General features: G+C 42.7%; 1 protein-coding gene across 9 annotated transcripts in view; it reads left to right on the forward strand.

Annotated features, from left to right (window-relative positions):
• Nucleotides 1-24,417, forward strand: part of RAI14 (retinoic acid induced 14) — a 174,686-nt gene that overhangs the window by 64,715 nt on the left and 85,554 nt on the right. For 2 of the 9 annotated variants that reach the window (XM_065546148.2, XM_065546145.2), the window contains exon 1: nucleotides 6,840-6,926. The exons of the other annotated variants lie outside the window; for them this stretch is intronic. Coding sequence is in view for 1 of the 2 variants with exons in the window: in XM_065546145.2 (XP_065402217.1) it covers nucleotides 6,894-6,926 (33 nt within the window). In the remaining variant the exon portion in view is untranslated. Of the gene's footprint in view, nucleotides 1-6,839; nucleotides 6,927-24,417 lie in introns of those variants that run through there. 9 annotated transcript variants of the gene reach the window in all.

Here is a 24,417-nt window from a genome sequence, read left to right on the forward strand (position 1 = left end):
GGTGCGTGTCACCATGCCCAGCTGTTTTATAGTTTTAGCAGAGCTGGGGTTTCACTGTGTTGGCCAGGCTGGTCTTGAACTCCTGACCTCAGGTAATCCACCCACCTTGGCCTCCCAGAGCGCTGGGATTACAGGCATGAGTCACCGTGCCTGCCCTTGGCTGGGCACTTTTAACTGCTCTAGAGGAGAGCTGTTCTTTAAGTGCCTCCCCTTGAAAGTGAGTTTTGTGTATGCCATGTAGTCTATATGTAGATCTTTTCAGATAGACCCCCCGTTATGAGCTGAGTTGTGGCCCCACTCCACCCACAAAGTGACACGTTGAAGTCCAAACCCCCCAGTTCTTCAAACTGTCACTGTATTTGGACATAAAGTTAACATGAGGCCTTTGGGGCGGGCCCTAATCTAGTATGACTAGTGTCCTTATACAAGGAGAAAATTTGGACTCATGAAGAGACACACACAAGGGATGTCCATGCACGGAAAAAAGTCCATGTGGTGACACAGTGAGCAGCTGTCTGCAAGCCAAGGTGAGAGGTCCCAGGAGACATCAGCCTGCAGGGTGACACCTTGATCTTGGATTTCCAGCCTCCAGTCTGTGGGATTTTGTAATGGCAGCTCTAGACGATTAACATCCCCTCCAGGTTTAGTGAAAATCTGTAAAGCCTTGTTGTGTGATGCGGTGACAAGCAGAGAAATACAAACTTAACCTCTGCCAGGCGCGATGGCTTATGCCTGTAATCCCAGCACTTTGGGAGGCTGAGACGGGCAGATCACTGGAGGTCAGGAGTTTGGTACCAGCCTGGCCAGCATGGTGAAACCCCGTCTCTACTAAAAATACAAAAATTAGCTAGGTGTAGTGGTGTGCTCTTGTAATTCCAGCTACTCGGGAGGCTGAGGCAGGAGAATCGCTTGAACCAGGGAGGTGGAAGTTGCAGTGAGCCAAGATTGCCCCACTTTGGGAATCCCAGCACTTTGGGAGGCTGAGGCTGGCAGATCACTGGAGGTCAGGAGTTTGAGATAAGCCTGACCAACATGGTGAAATCCTGTTTCTACTAAAAATACGAAAATTTATAAATAAATAAAAACACAAAAATTAGCAGGGTGTGGTGGTGTGCACTTGTAATTCCAGCTACTCAGGAGGCTAAGGCAGGATAATCACTTGAACCTGGGAGGCGGAGGTTGCAGTGAGCCAAGGCTGTGCCACTGCACTCCAGCCTGGGCAACAGAGTGAGACCCTGTATAAAAAAAAAAAAAAAAAGACAAAAAAAACCCCACTTCATCTTATTTTATGTATCCACAGTGGAGTAATGGTAAGGGTATATGTTAGAGTTCTCCAGAGAAACACAACCAATAGGATATTTATCTATATATTTATGTATAGATGTTTATATAGGATGTATATAGGATGTTTATATATCTATAGAGAGAAAAAAGAGGAGAGAGATTGATTCTAAGGAACTGGCTCATGTGATTGTGGGCTGACTGAACTGGAATCTGTAGGGCAGCCTAACAGGCTGGAGACTCAAAGAAGAGTTGGTATTTCAAGTCAAAATGCAGTTTGGATGCAGAATACCTTTTTTGTGTGAGATCTCAGTTTTTTGGTCTTCAACTATTTAGATGAAGCCCATGTATATTATGGAACGTTCTCCTCTTTACTCAAAGTCTACTGATTTAAGTGTTAATCATATCTAAAAAGTACATTCACAGCAATATCTAGACTGGTGTTTGACCAAATAATGGCACTGTTGCTTAGCTACCTTGACACATAACATTAACCATCGCATAGTGGAGATGAGGAAGTAGTAGTTTGGGCCTAGTTTATATAAGAAAAGTGAAACTTCACCTGATTTAATAAAAGCTAAATATTAAATGTTAACAATGTATTTTTACATGTATAACATAAGTTAATTGTTTGCATCAACCTTTTGTTTTTTAATACATGAGTGAGTTGACCACATATTTAGTTTTAATACACTCATCACCCCTAAATTTCTGTTGATGATATAAGCATTAAGTATGACATGGGCTGTGGACTGGTATTACATATGCTTCAAAATTTCAATACTCATGCTGGTAAATTGCCTGGTCTATGCTTTTTTGTCTTTGTATGACTTTTTGCCTTAAGTATTATTATTATCTTTATCATTGCATAAAGCAGTATTTTATACACTAACTCCTTTTATTTATTTATTTTTGAGATGGAGTTTCAGTCTGTTGCCCAGGCTGGAGTGCAGTGGCGCAATCTTGGCTCACTGCAACCTCTGCCTCCTGGATTCAAGCGATTCTCCTGCCTCAGCCTCTTGAGTAGCTGAGATTATAGGCATGCACTACCACACCCAGCTAATTTGTGTATTTTAGTAGAGATGGGGTTTCACCATGTTGGCCAGGCTGGTCTTGAACTCCTGACCTCAAGTGATCCACCTGCCTCAGCCTCCCAAAGTGCTGGGATTACAGGTGTGAGCCACCACACCCAGCCTAGTTGTTCCTTTCTAAAGGACAGATACCATATCCTTTAAATCTGCTTGATAAGATACCCATTCCTATCCAAATAATGAAATGTTTTGGTCATTATTGAAGTATGCCCAGTATTTGTGCAAAACTAGAATCTAATAAATTGTAACCCACAAGTCATATATGGGCTATCAGTGAACACTTTCCCCTAACTCCCCATGGCGTGATAGGAAGCCATGAAGAACAAGCGTAAAGTGATAAAACTGGCAAGTGGACCGAGAAATCCAAGCCAAGAGAATTCTGAGAACAGAGAGCAGGAAACGGCTCTCTGTCAGGATTCAAGGACAGAACTGAAGTTCAAATAGAAAAAAGGATGCTGCTTCAAGGATCAGGAGTTGGTTCTCAGAGCCTCTGATGCATTGCCTTGGCGTCTTAACCTGTAACTTAGTTTTCCTTGGGACTTTGCACCACAGTCCTACTCTGCTACCGTGGGAATTCTTGCTTGAAAGTAAATCTAGGACTATAGTTGTGGTAATGTTTGAGCTTTAGTTTTCTTCTGTTACTCCTACTGTCCATTTGATTGAGGCTGAGAAAACTGGCCATCTGTTAAATTGAAGTTGCTTTTCTAAGGCAATAGGCTCTGGGAGAATGGAGAGGTGGGGTCTCCTAGGTTACCAAGCTTGTGCTTCGTAAATGTGCTCCCTTGAAAAAGCCTGGGTCTCTAAAATATGTTGGTAACAGTTAAATAAAAAGCCATTAGAAGAGAGGGAGAGAGAGAGAAAACACCAACTTCATTATGATTTAAATTAATTTCTACTTTTTATTCTTAGATAGAACTAATTAAAGTTCTAATTATTTTGAGTACTTTAAAACTAGGTGACAGGGTTCCCCTTTCTCTAAAAGGGATTGGAATTTTTCTTTAGGAGCAAAATTGATGGGTAGTCTGCAAAAGGATTCAAATTGTTTAGAAATATATGACCATTATGAAGCATTATTTTCTGTCAGTGTCTATGATTTAGGAGTCGTGGAAGACCTGAATGTAATTAGCGATGTGGTGACTTAGTGAAGCTAGAAAAAAAAATGAATTGAATTTTCATTCTAACTTTGAAGGAAGAAAGACATTGTGAGCTTAGAAGCAATAGAAGAAGTCACAAAGTACAGTTAAATTAGAAAGCTTAAGTTTATTGGGTAGTGGATAGTCAAGAGGGAAGACTCTCCCACTCCATTCGCTCTTGGTAGGCAAATACCAGACAGAAAATATTTGTAGCCAGATTGGCTACCAGTCTTTATTGTAAGCACATCAACTCAAAAATAAGACAAGCAGAGGACATCAGAAGACAAGTCACAGCTACTAACTGAACATGAGGAATACTGTCACCAGTAACCAAGTGCTGCAATTAAAATAAGATGCCGGCCAGGCGTGGTGGCTCATGCCTGTAATCCCAGCACTTTGGGAGGCTGAGGTGGGTGGATCACCTGAAGTCAGGAGTTCGAGACCAGCCTGACCAACATGGTGAAACCCTGTCTCTACTAAATACAAAATTTAGCCAGCAGTGGTGGCACGTGCATGTAATCAGCTACTTGGGAGGCTGAGGCAGGAGAATCGCTTGAACCTGGAAGGCAGAGGCTGCAGTGAGCCAAGATTGTGCCATTGCACTCTAGCATGGGCAACAAGAGCGAAACTGCATCTCAAAAAAAAAAAAAAAAAGCCACAAATACCTTACAATACAATTTTAAAATGTGAATACTTTCGTTATTTGATGATATTAAGGAATTATTCTTAAAATATTTAGATGTTATAATGGTATTTTTAAAAAGATTTCAGAGAGGCCAGGCATGGTGGCTCATGCCTATAAATCCCAGTGCTTTGGGAGGTTGAGGTGGGAGGATTGCTTGAGGCCAGCCAGGAGTTCAAGACCAGCCCAGGCAACATAGCAAGACCCCTATGTATTAGCTTCTTCTCACACTGCTATAAAGAACTATCGGAACTCGGTTATTTGTAAACAAAAGAGGTTTAATTGACTCATAGTTCCACAAACTGTACAGGAGGCATGGCTGGGGAGGCCTTATGGAACTTATAATCATGGTGGAAGGGTGAAGGGGAAGCAAGCATGTCTTCACATGGTGCGGGAGAAAGAGTGAGTGAAGGGGGAGGTGCTATACACTTTCAAATAACCAGACCTCAGGAGAACTCACTCACTATCGCAAGAACAGCAAGGGGGAAATCTGCCCCCATGATCCAATGACCTCCCACCAGGTCCCTACCCTAACACTGGAAATTACAATCCAAGGTGAGATTTGGTTGGGGACACAGAGCCAAACCATATCACCCTGTGATAATTGGGTGAATTGTAATAATCCTCATGTGCTGTGGAAGGGACCTGGTGGGAGGTAATTGAATCATGAGGGCAGATTTTTCCTGTGCTGTTCTCGGGATAGTGAGTAAGTCTCATGAGATCTGATGGTTTTATAAAGGGAAGTTCTTCTGCACATGCTCTCTCTTTGCCTGCCACCATGTAAGATGTTTGCTCTTTTTTGTGTTCCGCTGTGATTGTGAGGTCTCCCCAGCCATGTGTAACTGTGAATTCATTTATACCTCTTTCCTTTATAAATTACCTAATCTCAGGTATGTCTTTATTAGCAGCATAAGAACAGACTAATACAGTAAATTGGTACTGCAGAGAATAAGGTACTGCTGTAAAGATACCCAAAAATGTGGAAGTGACTTGGGAACTGGGTAACAGGAAGAGGCTGAAACAGTTTAGAGGACTCAGAAGAAGACAGGAAGATATGGAAAGTTTGGAACTTCCTAGAGAAACCTTGTTGAATGACTTTGACCAAAATGTTGATAGTGATATGGATAATGAAGTCCAGGCTGAGGGGGTCTCAGATGGAGATGAGGAGCTTGTTGGGAATTGGAGTAAAAGTCACTCTTGTTATGTTTTAGCAAAGAGACTGGCAGGATTTTGGCCCTGCCCTAGAGATCTGTGGAACTTTGAAGTTGAGAGAGATGATTTAAGGTATCTAGTGGAAGAAATTTCTAAGTGGCAAAGCATTCAAGAGAAAGCAGAGCAAAAATGTTTGGAATATTTGCAGCTTGATGATGCAATAGAAAAGAAAAACCCATTTTCTGGGAAGAAATTCAAGTCTGTTGTAGAAATTTGCATAAGTAACAAGAAGCCAAATGTTAATCACCAAGACAATGGGGAGGATGTCTCCAGAATGTGTCAGAGACCTTTGTGGCACCCCCTCCCATCACAGGTCCAAAGGTCTAGGAGAACAAAATGGTTTCCTGGGCCAGGCCCAGGGCTCCCTTGCTGTGTGCAGCCTAGGGACTTGGTGCCCTGCATACCACCTGCTCCAGCCGTGGCTCAAAGTGGCCAAGGTACAGCTTGGGCTGTGGCTTCAGAGGGTGCAAGCCTCTAGCCTTGGCAGCTTCCACATGGTGTTGAGCCTACAGGTGCACAGAAACCAAGAACTGAGGTTTGGGAACCTCCACCTAGATATCAGAGGATGCATGGAAATGCCTGGATTATCCAGGCAGAAGTTTGCATGGGGGTGGGGCCCTCATAGAGAACCTCTGCTAGGGCAGTGTGGAAGATAAATGTAGAGTGCGAACCCCCATGCAGAGTCCCCACGGGGGCACTGCCTAGTGGAGCTATGAGAAGAAGGCCACCATCCTACAGAGCCCAGAATGGTGGACCCACCAACAGCTTGCACCATGCATCGGGAAAAGTCACAGACACTCAATGCCAGCCTGTGAAAGCATCCAGGAGGGGAGCTGTACCCTGCAAAGCCACAGGGGCAGAGATAGTAAACACCATGGGAGCCCACCTCTCGCACCCAGTGTGACCTGGGTGTGACACTTGTAGTCATAGAGGATCATTTTAAAGATTTGGCTCCCCCTCTGGATTTTGGACTTGCATGGGGCCTGTAGCCCCTTTGTTTTGGCCAATTTCTCCCATTTGGAAGGGCTATATTTACTCAATGTCTGTACCCTCACTGTATCTAGGAAGTAACTAACTTGCTTTTAATTTTACTGGCTCATGGATGGAAGGGACTTGTCTCAGATCAGACTTTGAACTGTGGACTTTTGAGTTAATACTGAAATGAGTTAAGACTTTAGGGGGCCGTTGGGAAGGCATGATTGGTTTTGAAATGTGAGAACATGAGATTTGGGAGGGGCCAGGGACAGAATGCTGCTATGGTTTGGCTTTGTGCCCTAACCAAATCTCACCTTGAATTGTAATAATCCTCACTCCGTGGGAGGGACCCAGTGAGAGGTAATTGAATCACGGGGCGGTTTTTCCTGTGCTATTCTCGTGATAGTGAATAAGTCTCACAAGATCTGATGGTTTTATAAAGGGGAGCTCCCCTGCACATGCTCTGTCTTTGCGTGCCACCATGTGAGACGTGCCTTTGCTCTTCCTTCATCTTCTGCCATGATTGTGAGGTCTCTCCAGCCATCTGGAACTGTGAGTCCATTAAACTTCTTTCCTTTATAAATTACCCAGTCTCAGGTATATCTTCATTAGCAGCATGAGAACAGACTAGTATACCCTGTTTCTACAAAAAGAAAATGTTTAAAAATCAGCCAGGTGTGATGGCGCCTGTACTCCCAGCTACGAGGCTGAGGCTGGGGAGGAAGTCTTGAGTTCAGGAGTTCAAGGCTGCAGTGAGCCGTGATGGTGTCGCTGCACTCCATCCTGGGCAACAGACCCTGTCTCTAAACAGACAGACAAAAGATTTCAGAGATACACACTGAAATATTGAGAGTTGAAATTATAAGATGTCTGGATTTTGCTTACATAATCTAGGTTCTGCAGGGAATGAGTGAGGGCATTGATAAAATAAAGGTGAGGCAGATAAGTGAATTATTTGATAAAGCTAGTAATGCCAGGTGTGTTGGCTCATGCCTAGCACTTTGGTAGGTATATGTGGGTAGATCCTTTGAGCCCAGGAGTTCAAAACCAGCCTGGACAACACAATCAGACCAAGTCTCTACAAAAAGTACAAAAATTAGCCAGGCGTAGTGACACACACCAGTAGTCCCAGCTACTTGGGAGGCTGGGGTAGGAGGATTGCTTGAGCCCAGGAAGTTGAGGCTGCAGTGAGCTGTGATCACACCATTGCCCTCCAGCCTGAGTGACAGAGCAAGTGCCTGTCTACACACAAAAAGAAAGACAAAAAGAAAAAGAAAAAAAAAAAACCTGAAGTATGAATACATAGGACTTCATTATATTCTTTCCTTTCGTTTGAACTTTTAATTTTTGTAATTTTTATAATAAAACACTAAAAGTGTTAAAAATCCTTGAAAGACCCCAATGACTTCAAGAAAAGAGAGAGGCTGCCAGACATTTTGTGCTTCCAGATAGAAGTACACAGTACCTTCTATGAAGTATTTATTGTTGCCAAAATATTGAACTTGTATCTGATCAGCCTCTAAATCCTATTGCCAATTAATGTGAAATACTGAAGATAGGAAAACATATTAAATGCCATGATGAGATAGGATCAGTCAGAATCAAGAGCATGAGCCACTCTAGAATCCATCTGGCTTCTTCAAGTAGATTAAAAGGAAAGGGTCAGGCGGGAAGAAGAAACTCATAAATTACGAGACTCATGAGACAGAGCCACCGTTTGCAATGTATGGACCTCATTTGTAACCTGATTCCATCAAATCAAGAAAAATTCATGAGGCAGTTGGGAAAATTTGGATACCAGCGAAATATTTGATGTATTAAGGCACTAGCATAATTTTTTCTAAAGATGTGTTATGTGTTCATTTTTATCTTAATGTTTTCATTGTTTAGAGACACATACTGAAATATTTATTTGATGCTGTGCTATGTGGTCTGGGATTAATTCAGATGATCTGGCAGGCAAGGGTCTAAAATGGGGTTACAGCTGAAAGGCATGAGACTGACATGAGTTGATAGTCACTGAAGCCGGATGATGAATTATCCACTCTACTTTTGGGTATGTTTAAGTATTTCCATAATAAAAATACCAGTTTTCACCTATTGTTATCATGGTAAGCATTTTCTAAAGTGATTGATATCCAGTGCTCTCATACTTTGCTGGTGTCCTTTATATGCACAAATGTAGTACTAGCCATGTCCTGTGTATCGCTTTCCTAAAAATAACCACATGTTAACAAAGGAATGTTGAGTTAAATAAGTATAAAACTTTATGGAATTTTATGTATCTTATAAAATAACAATTTATTGGCCGGGCATGGATGGTGGCTCACGCGTGTAATCCCAGTACTCTGGGAGGCTGAAGCAGGCAGGTCTCTTGAAGCAGGAGTTCAAGACTAGACTGGTTAACATGGCGAAACCCTGTCTCTACTAAAAATATAAAAATTAGCCGGGCTTAGTGGCATGCACCCGTAGTCTCTGCTACTTGGGAGGCTGAGGCACAAGAATCACTTGAATCTGGGAGGCAGAGGTTGCAATGAGCCACGATCCTGCCACTGCACTCCAACCTGGGAGACACACCAAAACCTTGTCTCAAAAAAAAGTAAATAAATAAAAAATAAAAACAGGGCCAGGCATGGTGGCCCATGCCTGTAATCCTAGCACTTTGGGAGGCTGAGGCAGGAGGATCACCTGAGGTCAGGAGTTCGAGACCAGCCTGGCCAACATGGTGAAACCCCATCTCTATTAAAAATACAAAAATTAGCCAGTCGTGGTGGTGGGCACCTGTAATCCCAGCTACTCAGGAGGCTGGGGCAGAAGAATCGCTTGAACCTGGGAGGTGGAGGTTGCAGTGAGCCAAGGCCGTGCCATTGCACTCCAGCCTGAGCAACAAGAGTGAAACTCCATCTCAAAAGAAAGGAAGAAAAAACAAAAGCAAAAACAGAACAATTTGTTGCTCCATAAGGCTACCTTTGATATATCAGAGTGAAAGAAAGCAGGACAAAAATCAGTTCTGCTAGAAAAGAGATAACTTAGGAAAGTTCATTTAAGGGAAATACAACAAAATGCTCTTTGTTTTTAGTAGAATATTAAAGTATGGGTGTGGATTTTTATCCCCCTTCTTACAATGTTTGATTATGTGGTTATGTTTTGTTTCTAAGGCCTTAAAATAAATAGAGAAAAATGTATACTATAGTAAATTGAGAAAATCTACTCACATACATATATTTAAATTACATACTTATCTTCACCTAAAATAAAGATACTTTATCTAACAAAGTAATATTAGGGATTTATTTTATGTTTTAAGTGAATGATAAATTATCTTGCAATTATATACCTTAGATGAACTCTTCTATTAAACATTTGTTTATTTGTGTATTTGTGCATCTACTTAGTTACTTTAGAATGGGCAAGAGAAAATGGCCTTGGGACTTTTGACCTGTGGAAGTTTCGCATTTTCCAACCTGGGTTTGCGGAGCCTGTGGGCAAAGCCATCTTCCTTCCACATTGTTTTTCTGTTTCCCAGTTTCTGGGCACTTAGCTGCCTACGTGCTTCTCTTTTGCAGGAACAAAAAGAGAAAAAAGGTAATAAGCATCTCAGAACTCATTGGGGGAAAAAATAAAGAAATGAATAGTTAATTTGCTGCTACTGTGATAAACTTTCTTTGTAAACATTGTCATCTCGACTTCTGTTTTGATAGAGGAGAGTTGAAAACACTGTGCTTGCACTGGCTGGCTGAAGTTTACACTTATTCAAAGCAAGGCAGTTGAGGATTAACCCAAAAACGAATGGCCTGACCTTCCAGGAATCCTGATGCGGCCAGGGGGCCATGTGCTCCGGGAGGCTTTGCAGGGCAGTCATCCCAGGAGCCCGGTGGAGTGGAGGGAGAGGTCAGGAAAGGGAATGCCTCAGCCTCCCGCTGTGTGTTTTCAGTCTCCTAAAGACTCCTCGGAGATTATTACAGGCCCTGGAAATGAGAGTGGCCCCTGGAGATGGGGTAGTCAGAAAAAGCAGAAGTGCAAGTCCAACATGGGATCGGCCAGCACTGGGCATGCCTAGGGACAACCAGTTGTCTAGGGACTGCCCAAGAGGCCTTGGGCTGCCCTTGCCCAGGAGGGGTTTTAATCACTACAAAGAGCCAGACAAATGTGGCCCATGGACTCGACAGTATATATAGAAAGAGCAATGGCAATGGGTATGCAGAGTCACTGTCACTAATTTTACCAAGACAGTTCTGATCTTGACTTACACAGGTACTAGCTCTTACCAATAATTTTGCAAAATATTTACCCTGCTTAATTTTTTTTTTTTTTTTTTTTTTTTTTTTTTGACAGAGTCTTGCTCTGTCACTCAGGGTAGAGTGCAGTGGTGAGATCTTGGCTCACTGCACCCTCTGCCTCCTGAGCTCAAGCAATCCTCCTGCCTCAGCCTCCTGAGTAGCTGAGACTACAGCTGCATGCCACCATGCCTGGCTAATTTTTGTATTTTTAGTAGAGATGGGGTTTCGCCATGTTGGCCAGGCTGGTCTTGAACTCCTAACCTCAGGTGATCCACCTGCCTGGCCTCCCAAAGTTCTGGGATTACAGGTGTCGGGTACCTACTTGATATTTTAAAGTCATATAAATATATATATATATTTATGATATATATATATTTTAAAGTCATTTATATATATATAAATATGTATATATATACAAATATGTATATATATGTATTTTTCTCTAACAGGATTACTTAAAGGATTTTTCCCCAGTACACCTAGAAACAATGGTAATATGGCTATAATTAACACAAGGCAAGCTATCCTAACTTCCTCAGAGCCACTATCCTTGCTGTATCCTGAGAGCCTGGAGAGTAACTTCTCTGTGTTGAGAAGCCTCAATGTGACTTGTACTTCGGTTTCTGAAACACAAACTGATCTACTCAGTTTATTTGTTTGAAGTGTATGTTGCTTTGAGAAAAAAATTGTTTTATTATATTCTGTTTCCAAAATTTTTAGGAATGGATCAGAGGAGGAATATCAGAGCAAGATTTGATGAGAAATCTGAGGCACAAGGTTAAGGAAATTCTACAGAATTATACATACACCTGGAATTTAACTTCCCAGAGCACAGGGCTTTGTAGTTCTTATTCACAGGTCTGTCCAGTACATAGAAGGTGCTCATTAAATATTGCGAAATAAGTGAATGAATGAACAAACCAGGATCTGAGCCCAGGTCTGTGTTAGTACTCGAATGCCCCTATTGAACTTGTGCATTTAACCATATTTGAGATATAATTGATTTATTGAACTGCTCAAGTTCATGAGATGTACATTTGAAAGGGTCTTTATTTCTCTCTAGTTGTTGATTTCAACCATGCCAGGTAGAATCTCCTTTTCCCTGTCCCATCACAATGTTCAACCTCCGTAAGCTTTCAGAGACTAATCCAGTTAAAAACTGAATCTCAAACTTGATTTAAATCTCTCTTTCACCTAGTGCATCTGGACCCTTCTCTAAAGCACCTGAAGGGAGAGAAGAGTTAGAGGGCATTCTGTCCTTTTGCTCCTTCTGCCCCTTCCTCATTTGGGATCAACCTGTCTCCCCCAAAGGTTGGGGACAGAGAGGAAGCATTGGGGTCACAGGGAAGGTGAACAAACACTTCTCTGCTCAGCTTGATACACATGCTGTACTCTTATTGCTGCTCAGTGTCCCACATCTCAGCTCCCTGACTCAGGGGTTCTGCCTTCAGCTGGACCTTTTCCAACCCTTCCTGCTGCCCTCCTACTGCAGGGGGAGGTACTCTCCCCCAAGGGCAGCCATCTTGGTTGGGGTACAGGCAAGACAAAGCAAGTCAGGCTTCATAAAGTAGTGTCCCAGGAAACTCACCAATCCCTGCCGCTCCCAGCTGGGGGTATATAGGCTGTTTCTCTGGAGCCACCACTCCGCCATACATTTCTGTCCAGTTCTTTTCTTCTCTGTGGCTCAGAGGAACACAGAGAAATCAGCCAACCTACTGCCTTAGCAGATGAGTAGCCAATGAAAGAGATGTTGGTTTTCCCTTCTTTAGGCCCCCCTGGTCTCTATGTGATTCTGTTAATGACCCCACCAGTTGGTGGGGAAGGGGTGGGGGCAGTGAACTGGGGGGCTGGGGTGCCTGAAGGAATGAGCACTGCTCTTCCCTTGAGGGATTCTGATTGCCTGCTCCCCAGTGTTCTGATATAGCCTAGGAAGCTGGTATTAGCAGGGCTAGCTCTGTTCTCTTTTAGCAACTTCTGAAAGAGGTATATGACCCCCCTTTTTCTGAAAGTGTATAACTTTGTGGTTCTCTGTCCTCAGCAGTAGACATTTGTCTCTAATGCTGGTGCAACACAAGACATACCAAGGTTTTTATCTCAGCCCCTAAAGGCTTTTTAGTAGAAGGAAAAGGATTTCTATTGAGTGATGTCATTAGCGATCTGAAAGATTAAAAAAATTGTAAATGTATGAATTGGGGCATTAACTGGCAGGCTGGGAAGATTCCAGCAGTATTTGTGCATATCTCATTTATTCTTTTTTTTTTTTAAGACAGAGTCTTGCTCTGTTGTGCAGGCTGGAGTGCAGTGGCGCAATCTCGGCTCACTGCAACCTCTGCCTCCCAGATTCAAGCAATTCTCCTGCCTAAGCTCCTGAGTAGCTGGGATTACAGGCATGTACCACCACGCCCAGCTAATTTTTATACTTTTAGAAGAGACAGGGATTCACCATGTTGACCAGGCTGGTCTCGAACCCCTGACCTTATGATTCGCCTGCCTCAGCCTTCCAAAGTGCTGGGATTACAGGTGTGAGCCACTGCGCCTGACCATCTCATATTCTTGAAGTCACACTATACTACACAGACATGAAGGTTGAAAGATGCTAGAGGGGGAGCTGTTTATAATGAAAACCTGGTGGCAACCTAGATGTTTATTATCATTTAGCTTTAAAAAATGTGGACGTAGCTCTTTATTGTTAGGAAAAACGTTCAGCATATGTTACTTGGTGAGAAAAGCAGGCTATTGAGCAAAATATTTGCTGTTTGCGAAAAAAATATGGACTGATACAAAAAATGGGCAGGGTAATTCTTCAGTGATAGAACTGATAGTGGTTTCATTTTTATTTTTAAATTTTATTTTAAAATTTTCTTTGAAACTTGTCTCTGGTGAATCTTGTTTATATATGCAAAAGATTTTTAAAGAAATTATACTATCAAACTTAATGAAAAGCTAGAATATATACTTACACCAGCTCTTTAGCATTTTAGGTGTCCTATGTCCTTATTTACTGAAGAGTTCTTTACATTTTGGTAATCTCTGAGTGAGTCTCTGTACATAAAAGTTTTTAGTAAGTTTCACAATCTGGCTTATATTTCAACAACTGAGTGTACTAAATATTACTTGGCATTTACAAATGCATGTGGTAATTTGGAAAAGTGCCTTTCTTACAACATAAATCTTCCAAGTAACTTTGATAGTTGTTGTAGTCATCATCTCAAAAACTAGAAAATGTGAACACTCTCACTGGCATAAAGAACTACCAAATGTTATTCATCTTATGGTCTGTTTTGTAATTTGTTGGAATCATTGAAGTGTTTCAGGGAAATTAATTCTGCAGGGTTTATTTAAGTGCCTACAGCTTGATAAATTAGAGTGGAGTTTTAGCATGCAGAGAAATGGTGGCGTCATACGACTGCATCTTTTTGTCTGTACAATTCCAGTATCAGCCTATAAGCTCTGTGAGTTAGGAAACTTGGTTGTGGTTTTCCTGTGGTACTCATAGGACCTCACAGAGTGCAGAGTACATGATACAAGTGATCATGACAAAATAGTGAACTTTTACTCAGCAGTTTATGTGTGCAAGGCACATATGTTTTTTGTGCATTATCTCATTTAATCTTCACAGCAGGTCTCGATAGGTGGTTTTCAACCTTTTGGTAGGGGGCAGAGCTAGACTGTGCTTTGCAATGTATAAGAAAAATGTGGCTGGGCGCGGTGGCTCACGCCTGTAATCCCAGCACTTTGGGACGCCAAGGCGGGCAGATCACCTGAGGTCAGGAATTCGACAGACACCAGCCTGGCCAACATGGTGAAACCCCGTCTCTACTAAAAATACAAAAATTAGCTGGGCATGGTGGCATGCGCCCGTAATCCCAGCTACTTAGGAGCTGAGGCACAATGGCTTTGAATCCAGGAGGCGGAAGTTGCAGTGAGCCGAGATTGCACCACCACACACTCCAGCCTGGGTGACAAGAGTGAGACTTCATCTCAAAATAAAAAATAAAAACGCAAGTTTGCTGTTTTTGTTTTTTTGTTTTTTTAATTCCAAACTGGCCTAAATTTCCATAGTTATGAACATGCTTTGTAAAGCTGTTTATTAAGTAGACTGATATTCAGGTTAAATTAGAGCATTTTCTTAAAAGTCTGTGTCAATTGTGGGTTAGTTTTTGTTTGTTTGTTTTTATAGTGATGAGGTCTTACTACGTTTCCCAGGCTGGTCTCAAATTCCTGAGCTCAAGCGATCCTCCTGCCTCAGCCTCCCAAAGTGCTAGGATTACAGCATGAGCCACCATGCCCAGCCAGAAGGCGGGTTTGAACAAATTGATATAATAGTGAGAAGTACCAGAGTTCTTTAGGGTTATATGGACAACTTTCTCTGTAAGAATAATCTTTTCAATGTTTGCCATGTTTTACTTTGCTGTCTATAATGTGCAGAATTCCTGCTAGTGATTGAGTAATTCAGGGATCCCCAGTCCCTGGGCCACAGACTGGTATTGGTCTGTGGCCTATTAGGAGCCAGGCTGCACAGCAGGAGGTGAGAGGTAGGCAAGCAAGCATTAGCACCTGAGCTCTGCCTCTTGTCGGATCAGTGGCAACATTAAATTATCATAGAAGAGCAAATCCTACTGTGAACTGATGATAAGAGGGATCTAGGTTGAGTACTCCTTATCAGAATCTAATGGCTGATGATCGGAGGTAAAACAGTTTTATCCCAAAACCATCTCCCCCGGTCCCTGGTCTATGGAAAAATTGTCTTCCATGAAACTGGTCTCTGGTACCAAAATGGTTGGTGCAGCCAGGATTCTAAACAGAACAATTCAGAGGTCAGGTAAGCACACAGATACTTCTAATGTAGTGCAAGATATGCTGGGGCTGAAGGTGCTGGCATTTATGATGGGCTTGAAGGATTTTTGACAAGTTAAGGAAAGTAGTATTAGCATAAAATTTTGAAGGAAGGTCTTGAGAACAGACTGGTTTTTAAAAATACTATGGGTAATTATGGAGTTCCTGGAATTACTATCTGTTACTCATTCCAAATAGATCACCATCTTTAGGAGAAAGTTCTTTAGATGTCTCAGCATGGTGGCTGACACCTGGAATCGCAGCACTTTGGGAGGCCAAGGTGAGGATCTCTTGAGCTCAGGAGTTTGAGACCAGCCTGGGCAACATAGACCTTGTCTCTATAAAAAAAAAAAAAAAAAATTAAAAATTAGCTGGGCATGCGTGGCGTGCGCCTATAGTCTCAACTACTCAGGAAGCTGAGGTGGGAAGACAGCTTGAGCCTAGGAAGTTGAAGCTGCAGTGAGATATGAGCCCACCACTGCACTCCAGCCTGGGCAACAGAGCGAGACCCTTTCTCAAAAACAAAAAACGAAACCAAAAAAAGCTTCAAAATTATCTGGATTCCTCAATCTGCTCTTCGCTGCTTCCAACACATTTTAAATTTGGCAGATCTCTGATGTCAGATTGTTTTCTAGAGCAGTGTCATAGACATATTTTTTCCTGAATCTAGTTGAAAGCACACATTAGAGAACCTGTCTGGTTTCTTAGAGTCATTCTGTTTTGCAGGAACAAATGTTCTCTGATTCCTCAAAGAACTTCTCTTCTTTTGGACTGCTGTAGCTTTTCTTAGGAACTGTGCCATTTCTGTCTGCTCATATTTATGGAGGGATGGCTATGGGATTGAGGAATAAGATGAGGTCTATTAGATGTTATAAGATTCGTATTCAAATATTTTAGTCCAGGCCAACCACGGTGACTAACGTCTGTAATCCCAGCACTTGAGGAGGCTGAGTCAGGTGGATTGCTTGAGCTCAGGAGTTTGAGACTAGCCCGGGCAACACGGTGAGATCCCATCTCTAACATTTAAAAAAACAAAAACAAAACCCCAAGTATTTCAGTCCAAAATAAAAAAGCAGAAGGAAAAGCTATAGTCATCATTCTACACTTTGCTGTTTCTACACTTTGCTAATTCAGAATTCTGCCACCCAAGGAATATGTGCATTGGAGGTGACTGCCAGATGCTCTTGTCCTTGCCAGGAGCAGTGTGGAGTTCATGGGACCAGCGCCCCTTTCTTGCTGGGCACCTTGGCACTGGCTGCACACACCTGTACTCTTGGCCTCCCTTATTTGCTTGGTGTGCTGTTTGCGTGGTGCCTTTTGTGGTGACACCGAGTGGGAATCAGGTAGACTTGACATACCCTCACCATCACCCTTTATTCCTCTGAATTAGGCACTGTGAATGGGATTTTGTTGGGATCTCTTCCAGACATTTTCCTGGCAGACAAGAAGGCAGCTTGTTGACATCACTGGTCCAATTGGCCTTCCTTCAAATTTGTCCCTGCTGACTTAAAACTCTAAGAGATATCCTGAAATTTCCAGTTTGAGGATACCATCTTACCATAGTTTCCTATGCAGATACAAGTTTTCCCTTAATTGTATATTCTGCAGTTTATTTTGATGGGACATTGATACATTACTCAAGATATGGATGAATTTTCCCCCAAGTTCAAATCTCTTTAGTAGCTTAAAAATCAGTTATTCTCTGGATAAGCATGCTTGCAGCTGAAGCTTCTGGGCTTGCATACAGCCTGCGGTATATCTCATCTGTGATGTAGACAGTCTGTAAATCTGGGTTTGGCCATGAAAGTATATTGTGAATAGGAACATCAGCTAATCCTAGAGAAAAAAAAAATGTTATTCAAAATAACAGAGCGGAAAATCCCATGGGTCTTTGAATAATAACCATACAAGCTAACACTTACTGAATGCTTACCCTGTGCCAGACATGGTTTTCAATGTTTTATAAATATTTGATTCATTTAATTCTTACAACAACCCTCTGATAGAGGCTACTCTTACTATCTCGTGTCTTGCAGTTGAGGTACACAGAGGTTAACTAACTTGCCAGAGATGATGAGTGGTAGAACGAGGCTGTGCACCCAAGTGGTCTGGCTTCTGGGTTCATGCTTGTAAGCACTATATTATATTGCATTTCAAAAGGTGGGTCTGAGATTAGAGATCTGTGGTCTTCTAGTGCTAGTGTAAAGAGTTTGGATTTGCTGGAATAGACAGAAAGGAGCCAGCTTATTCTCAGTAGTAGAGAGGTGTCAAGATGAGACTGTCAAGATGAGACTGTCAAGATAGTAACATTCAAACAGTTGCAATGGAGACTTAAAAAGGATATCTTGGGGACAGTTGGGGCAAAAGGAAAAGTTGTGAAGGCTGGCTACTTTCTCAGTGTTTTAGTAGCAACATTATCTGTAAAGCCCAGTGTTCTACTTGAGTCTTTTCCTCAGGCAAGCATTCATTCACTCAGTAAACATTTATTCATCACTGGCCTTGTGTCAGCCCTTATGCCAGATGCCTGGGATACAGACGTAAAAGCCATGGTCCCTGACCAGGCGTGGTGGCTCATGCCTATAATCCCAGCACTTTGGGAAGCCGAGGTGGGTGGATCACCTGAGGTCAGGAGTTCAAGACCAGCCTGATCAACATGGTGAAAGCCCATCTCTACTAAAAATACAAAATTAGTCAGGCGTGGTGGCGCACACCTGTAATCCCAGCTACTTGGGAGGCTGAGGCAGAAGAATCTCTTGAACCCGGGACACAGAGGTTGCAGTGAGCCGAGGTCACACCACTGCACTCCAGCCTGGGTGACAGAGCAAGACTCCGTCTTAAAAAATTAAAATAAAACCACGGTCCCTGTTCTTGAGCTCTCAACTTACGTGACACTACTAGGTATACACCAAGTGACTTTCAGTAGAAAGTGTCTGTTTAAGTGATAAGAAATTGTGTATAGGACGCCCTGGAAATAGAGTTTCAGAATTTCGAAATCGTTCATATTATTATTTCATTGTTTTAACAATAAATAGACTCATTCCTTTTCAGTGTGTGGGGTCAAACTGCAGATTCCTGATATATATCTTAGATTAAGGCCTGAATCCATAGCCCAACACCACACGCTAGAGTTCCAGTATCACTTGACTCAAATTTTCCTGCTTTTGGTGATTTGTGTGTGTGTTCACTGGCTACTTGGCATCTAGTTAAATTACAAAACTCTAAGCCAAGACAGTTTTGGAGAATCCCTTGTGATCTTTAAAAGGGTCATGAATGAGGCTTCCCATATGGGAACCTTGATGAGTTTTCCAAAATTCTCCATATCGGCCAGCATCCTTGGTTTTGGCTCCTCTGTTGCCGTTGTTAAGAAATGGTCAGTTGCAGAGTTCAGACTTCATGGGCTTGCCTTAGAGGCCTGTGTCTTCTGGGGGCTGGGGAGACCGTGATGAAGAAGGCCATCTGTGCACATGCTCGTCCAAAGTCCAGACCAGACTGATACTGAACATCATGGCCCCTTGTCTCATGCTCTTAAAAAATGCTGACCTCTGCCTTTAGACATCAGGCAGAAGTGATTTCTTGGAACTAGATTTTTCCCCCGTGGGTGGATATTGGCGTTTATTTTGGGCTTGCTATTATTGGAGTGTAGGAAGGCTATAACAAATATGCCCTTTCTTGAGAACTATAAGAGTTCTGTTTTAAATAAATCAGTGGTGTCTCTTGCCTGAAATATACTAAACTATCCAGACTACTTAAAATTCACCTCTGATAACATTAAACATCGTGCTCATATGTGTGTAGTATTTTGATTATTTAAGTCACTCTGTTTACTGAGGCTTCCAAACCCACTTACATCGCTTATAGAAACTTGGAATGACAATAATGAGTTTGGAGCATTGTGGAACATCCCCTCCAAGCCAGAGCAAATTATATTTTAATGGAACAATTCATTCAAAAATATCTGGATAGATCTACCAGGAAGGGCATGGTGAAAGAATGTGAAAGTTTTTGCCATTAAGTACGATCTCTTTGGGAATTCAAATATGTTAAAATGTGCCGGCATCCCCTATTTTACAATGGAGAAAATGGAGGCATGCCAGGTTAAGTAACTTCTCCAAGGTCACACACACGGTAGAGCCAGGATTCGAACTCAAGAACCCAGAATCCAGACTCTTAGCCCTACACTGTTTCCCTCTCTGTAAGCAGACATGAAATGGGAGCACCATATACTTGGAATACTAGTGTAAACCTTTGTTGAAATAGATGGCAGGGAGCAACTTTATGCCTAGTTGGCAGAGAGATGGCCAGATAAAAATGGGAGGAAAAAGTACTTGTAGTTACAATGTAGAAGAGGACAGAATAACTTGGATTCTGGAACCAACAGCTTGGCTGAGGCAGAGCATTTGTGTGGCTTATGTGGCATGGCCCAGAGGGAGAGCTGGGCATAGAGGGATTTAAGGTTTGAAACTGGATTAAGAAAAGCCTTGAATGGGGGTACGGAAAAGTGTGGGATCTCTTGTTGACCATGGACAGCCATGGATGGTTTTGTATGAGGAAGTGAGCCAGGGCAGTGGACAAGAGTACATCACTACGAGGAAAGTGGGCATGGGAAGAGGGAAGAGGGGAAGTGGAGCTGGGAAGACCAGTTAAAAGACAATTGAAATGTCCTAAACAATGATCAGTGTCAGAACCTCTTCCATAGTTTTATGAAGAATCCACATGTGTCATTGTGCCACAGGAGCTTGGCAAATAGGAGGTGTCTAGCATGATGCCTGGCAAAAATAGGAACCAAAAAGGTGTTTGTTGAACCAAATAGGATTGAATAAGAGGATTGGCCATAGCAATGGAAAAGAGGTCAATGCCAGGCAAATGAGACGTGGCGCTGACAGTCTTTGATGAGTAATTGGCTGGGGAGGTGGAGGGAGAGAAGATGAAGCTCCTCCAGCTTGGGTGGCCTTGTCGCTAACCAAGGCAAGGGACTTATGACTCGGGGCTCAGCAAGCCTGGTTCAGGCCCTTTTTTCTCTATGGGGCATCTTGATTGCCACTGGCATATATTAAGTCTATAGTGGTGTGAGTGCTGAGATTTAACCTTGCGTCTTGTTCAACATTTTAACAAATACAGACGTAGTTAATATCAAGCCAGTGTGTCATCTTCATTGTTGTCAAGCGAAGAGTAATTTTGGCCGACAGTAGAATCGTAGGGAATATCTAAAAGCATTCATACTTTTTTCAGACACCTAGGTGATTCTAATATGCAGCCTTGAGTCGTACTCTTTGAGAAACACTAGGGTAAACGGTCACTTTTTTTTTTAATCATAAAAAGTTTATTTTCTTTAAGAAATGTGAAAAACATAGAGAAGTAGATTTAGAAACATTTGACGTTCACAGCAGCCTTGAGCTAAATGCCATACACTACTGCAATTTGCTGGTTTTTTTTTTTTTTTCTTTTTTTTGTTTTTAAGATGGAGTCTTACTCTGTCCCCCAGGCTGGAGTGCAGTAGTGCGATCTCAGCTCACTGCAACCTCCGCCCTCTGAGTTCAAGTGATTCTCCTGCCTCAGCCTCCCTAGTAGCTGGGATTACAGGTGGCTGCCACCACGCCTGGCTAATTTTTTTTTGTATTTTTAGTAGACGTGGAGTTTCACCATCTTGGCCAGGCTATTCTTGAACTCCTGACCTTATGATCCACCCGCCTCGGCCTCCCAAAGTGCCCGATTACAGGCATGAGCCACCACATCTGGCCTGCTGTTTTTAGTGTATACCCAACACGCCGCCCGGTGATTGTGAACAAACAGGAAACAAATCAACGTAGAGTGTGGTTCCTGCAGAAGGCTGCTGTCAAACTGCAATCAGTAGGGATGGAGTCCTCTGGGGCTGTTTGTGCTGGTTGAGCAAGCCCCTTCCATGTGTCGCCACATCGGTTTCTTAGGGCTGCCATAGCAGATTACCACCAGCTGTGGCTTAAACAACAGATTCCTCTCGCAGTTCAAGAAGCCAGAAGTCCAAAATTAAGACATCAGCAGGGTTGGTTCATTTTGGACATTCTGAAGGGAAAAACTGTTCCATGCCTGTCTCCTGGTTCTGGTGGTTGCCAGCAATCCTTGGTTCCTTGTAGGCACACCACTCTAACCTCTGCCTCCACCTTTACATCGCCTTCTTCCTCATGTCTCTGCCTCCTCTATTCCATTTCTAAGGATACCAGTTGTCAGATTTAGGGTTTATCCCGAGTCTAGAATAATTTAATCCCTAGATCCTTAACCAGTTACATCTGTAAAGACCCTATTTCCAATTAAGATTGCATTCTGAGGCTTGAGGTCGACATGAATGTTTGGGGGACACTTAAACCCCCACAGTCACTTAGGACTTACATGTGCATAGAGTTAGCTGACACCAAGTATGGGAAGCTGCCATGGACTCCTAACCTTGGGGTCCCCAATTTTTTTCTTAGTACTCAAACAAGAAAACTAGTCATAGGCAATTGAGATACCCTGGACCTGGGGTGGAGCCCAGCTCCATAGATGATCCCTTCTTTCACATGTTGAACTAACTAGTTCCAAAAGGGTGTGTGTGTGTGTTTGTGTGTGGAGGGGGAGGGGTGTGCAGAAAATACAGATTAATCAGCACTCACATAGAATTTATAACTTGAAGGATTGTTTCCATGGCGTGTGAATTTCTTTAGCTATCTCTTTGCCCTTTGTTAATTTTTTAACATCTGTAAAGGGCATGATCAGGACAGGAGATTGCTTTGGTCCTCGACTCTGACTATTTAGACACTTAAAGTGCACTTAAGCAGACTTTGTGGATGAAATCATTTTGTCTGGATACTTCATATGAAATGTGTAATGTATCACTTGGGTGAAGGGCAAAGCTGAGGAGTTGTGGCTGCTTATGATGCTCAGACACATGCCAGGAATACTTTTGGAGTGTCCTTGGATTATAGCCAGACCTGTCTCCAAGTGTCCTGTCTGTGGGCAAGGAAGCCTTGCTCAGACTGTAAGATATTCATTGTTACACGCCCTTTAAGCAATGAATGAATGTTTGAGTAAGTCAAATCCTATATATACTTTTTTTTCACAAAAGCTTGCTATTCACAGAAGTCTTATGAACATGTTTATAAAGCAAATAATCTTGTTTTAAATGCTTTTGCGTAACTGCAAATTTTATATTTAATACTGAGTTTTCTTTAGGTGTGGTTCCTGTGGTTAAAAGGCACTTATTCAGACCTCAGAGTTCCCCCTCTTGATACCAGCAGACTGAGGTCTCTCCCTCGGCCCCAGTGACCACTTTGCTGTGATCTGCCGTTCTCTTCCAATTGGCTTGGTTTTTTGGAAGTCTTCCTCCATGTGATGGGCATATGCGGGAGGCAGGAAAGGGCAGTGATGAGAGCATTGGAGTGAGGGTTTGAATTCCAGGTCTTCCACTCTCTGACTTTAACTTTAGGCAAGATGCTTATATATCTGTGCCTCCGTTTTCTCATCAGTAACATGAAGATAACAATATCTGCTTCAGGATGGTCTATCAGTTTCCTGTGACCGCTGTAACAAATGACCACAAACTGGGTGGCTTGAAACAACAGAAATATATTCTCTCAACAGAAATGATTCTCTAAAATCAAGGCATTGGCAAGGCCATGCTCCCTCCCAAAGTTCTAGGGAAGAATCCCTTGCTGCTTCTAGCTCCTGGTGGTTGCTGGCAATCTTTGATGTTCCTTGGTTAATGGCAGCATAACTCCAGTCTCTGCCTCCATTATCACATAGCCTTCATCCTGTGTCTCCTCTATGCCTTTGAGTCTCTCTCTCCTTACAAGGACACCAATCATTGGATGTTCGATCCAACTTAAACCAATATGACCTCATCTTAACTTGATGGTGTTTGCAAAGACCCTATTATCCAATAAGGTTACATTCTGTGGTTCTGGGAAAATGTGCATTTTCTGGGGATACTGTTCAACACAGTACAGGTAGTTATGGTGATTTAAATGAAATAAATTATTTATGGCACCTGGAAGGGACTAGCACATACTCTCAAAATTCAGCAAATCACAAGAAGCCACTTTGTCGTAAGACTTGACTCATTTGCTGTACAATCTCATTGCTCCTTTTTCATTTGACATTTGCTGCTCTTGGTTATGCTGGGCCACCCTCATCTCATGTTTTTCACTGTATTTTAGGGACATATAAGTGGCTCCCTAATATTTCACCAGGATCTTTCCTTTCTGCCATCATTCTGGGAACTCTAACATTTACATCAATGACCCGTCCAACACCCTGCCTCTGATCTATAGGATCAGTCCCTGGATCTTATCCTTACCTGTCTCCAGTCCCATAGTCATTGCAGGTACTCTCTGACTGCCCCTTCTCACCCTTTCACCCTGGAATCTCTGCTTTACTCCCTGTCTTTTCAGTCTCCCATGATGGATCAAGCCAACTGCCCCTTTCCCCCATCCTACCGGATGCCCCCGGTAAGGTCACAGTGAAAAATCATGTGACCTTACCAAATGATTTCTCTATGGAGTTACAATTGCTGCTCCCAACTGGACCTTTGGAGCTGTTCAAAAACCCTTTTATTTGTTTTAGGCAGGTTTCCTTACTCACTTCCCCCTGGGAGCTATTGAAGCATTACCACGTGTGGGGCTTCTTTGCCCACCACCGACCCTGCTTACTCTGTCTCCCATTTCCCCAAGAAAGGGTAGAAGCCATAAAACACAAACGGTGACTTCTTCCCTGCCACTGCATCTCTGCTCATCCTCCTCTTCCTCTTTACTATTTCAGAGGCAGAATACGACCCCAATTCACAAAGATCAGCCTTCTGCCTGGGTTGAATCCTCAATTCTGCCACCTCCCAGCCCCTTTCATCACACCTCCCCCACTTATACTACCCCCCCCCTTTTTTTTTTCTTTTTTTCTTTTTACGGAGACAGAGTCTCGCTCTG

Source organism: Macaca fascicularis, chromosome 6, assembly GCF_037993035.2.
Source record: "Macaca fascicularis isolate 582-1 chromosome 6, T2T-MFA8v1.1".
In the NCBI taxonomy this organism is placed as follows: domain Eukaryota; kingdom Metazoa; phylum Chordata; class Mammalia; order Primates; family Cercopithecidae; genus Macaca; species Macaca fascicularis.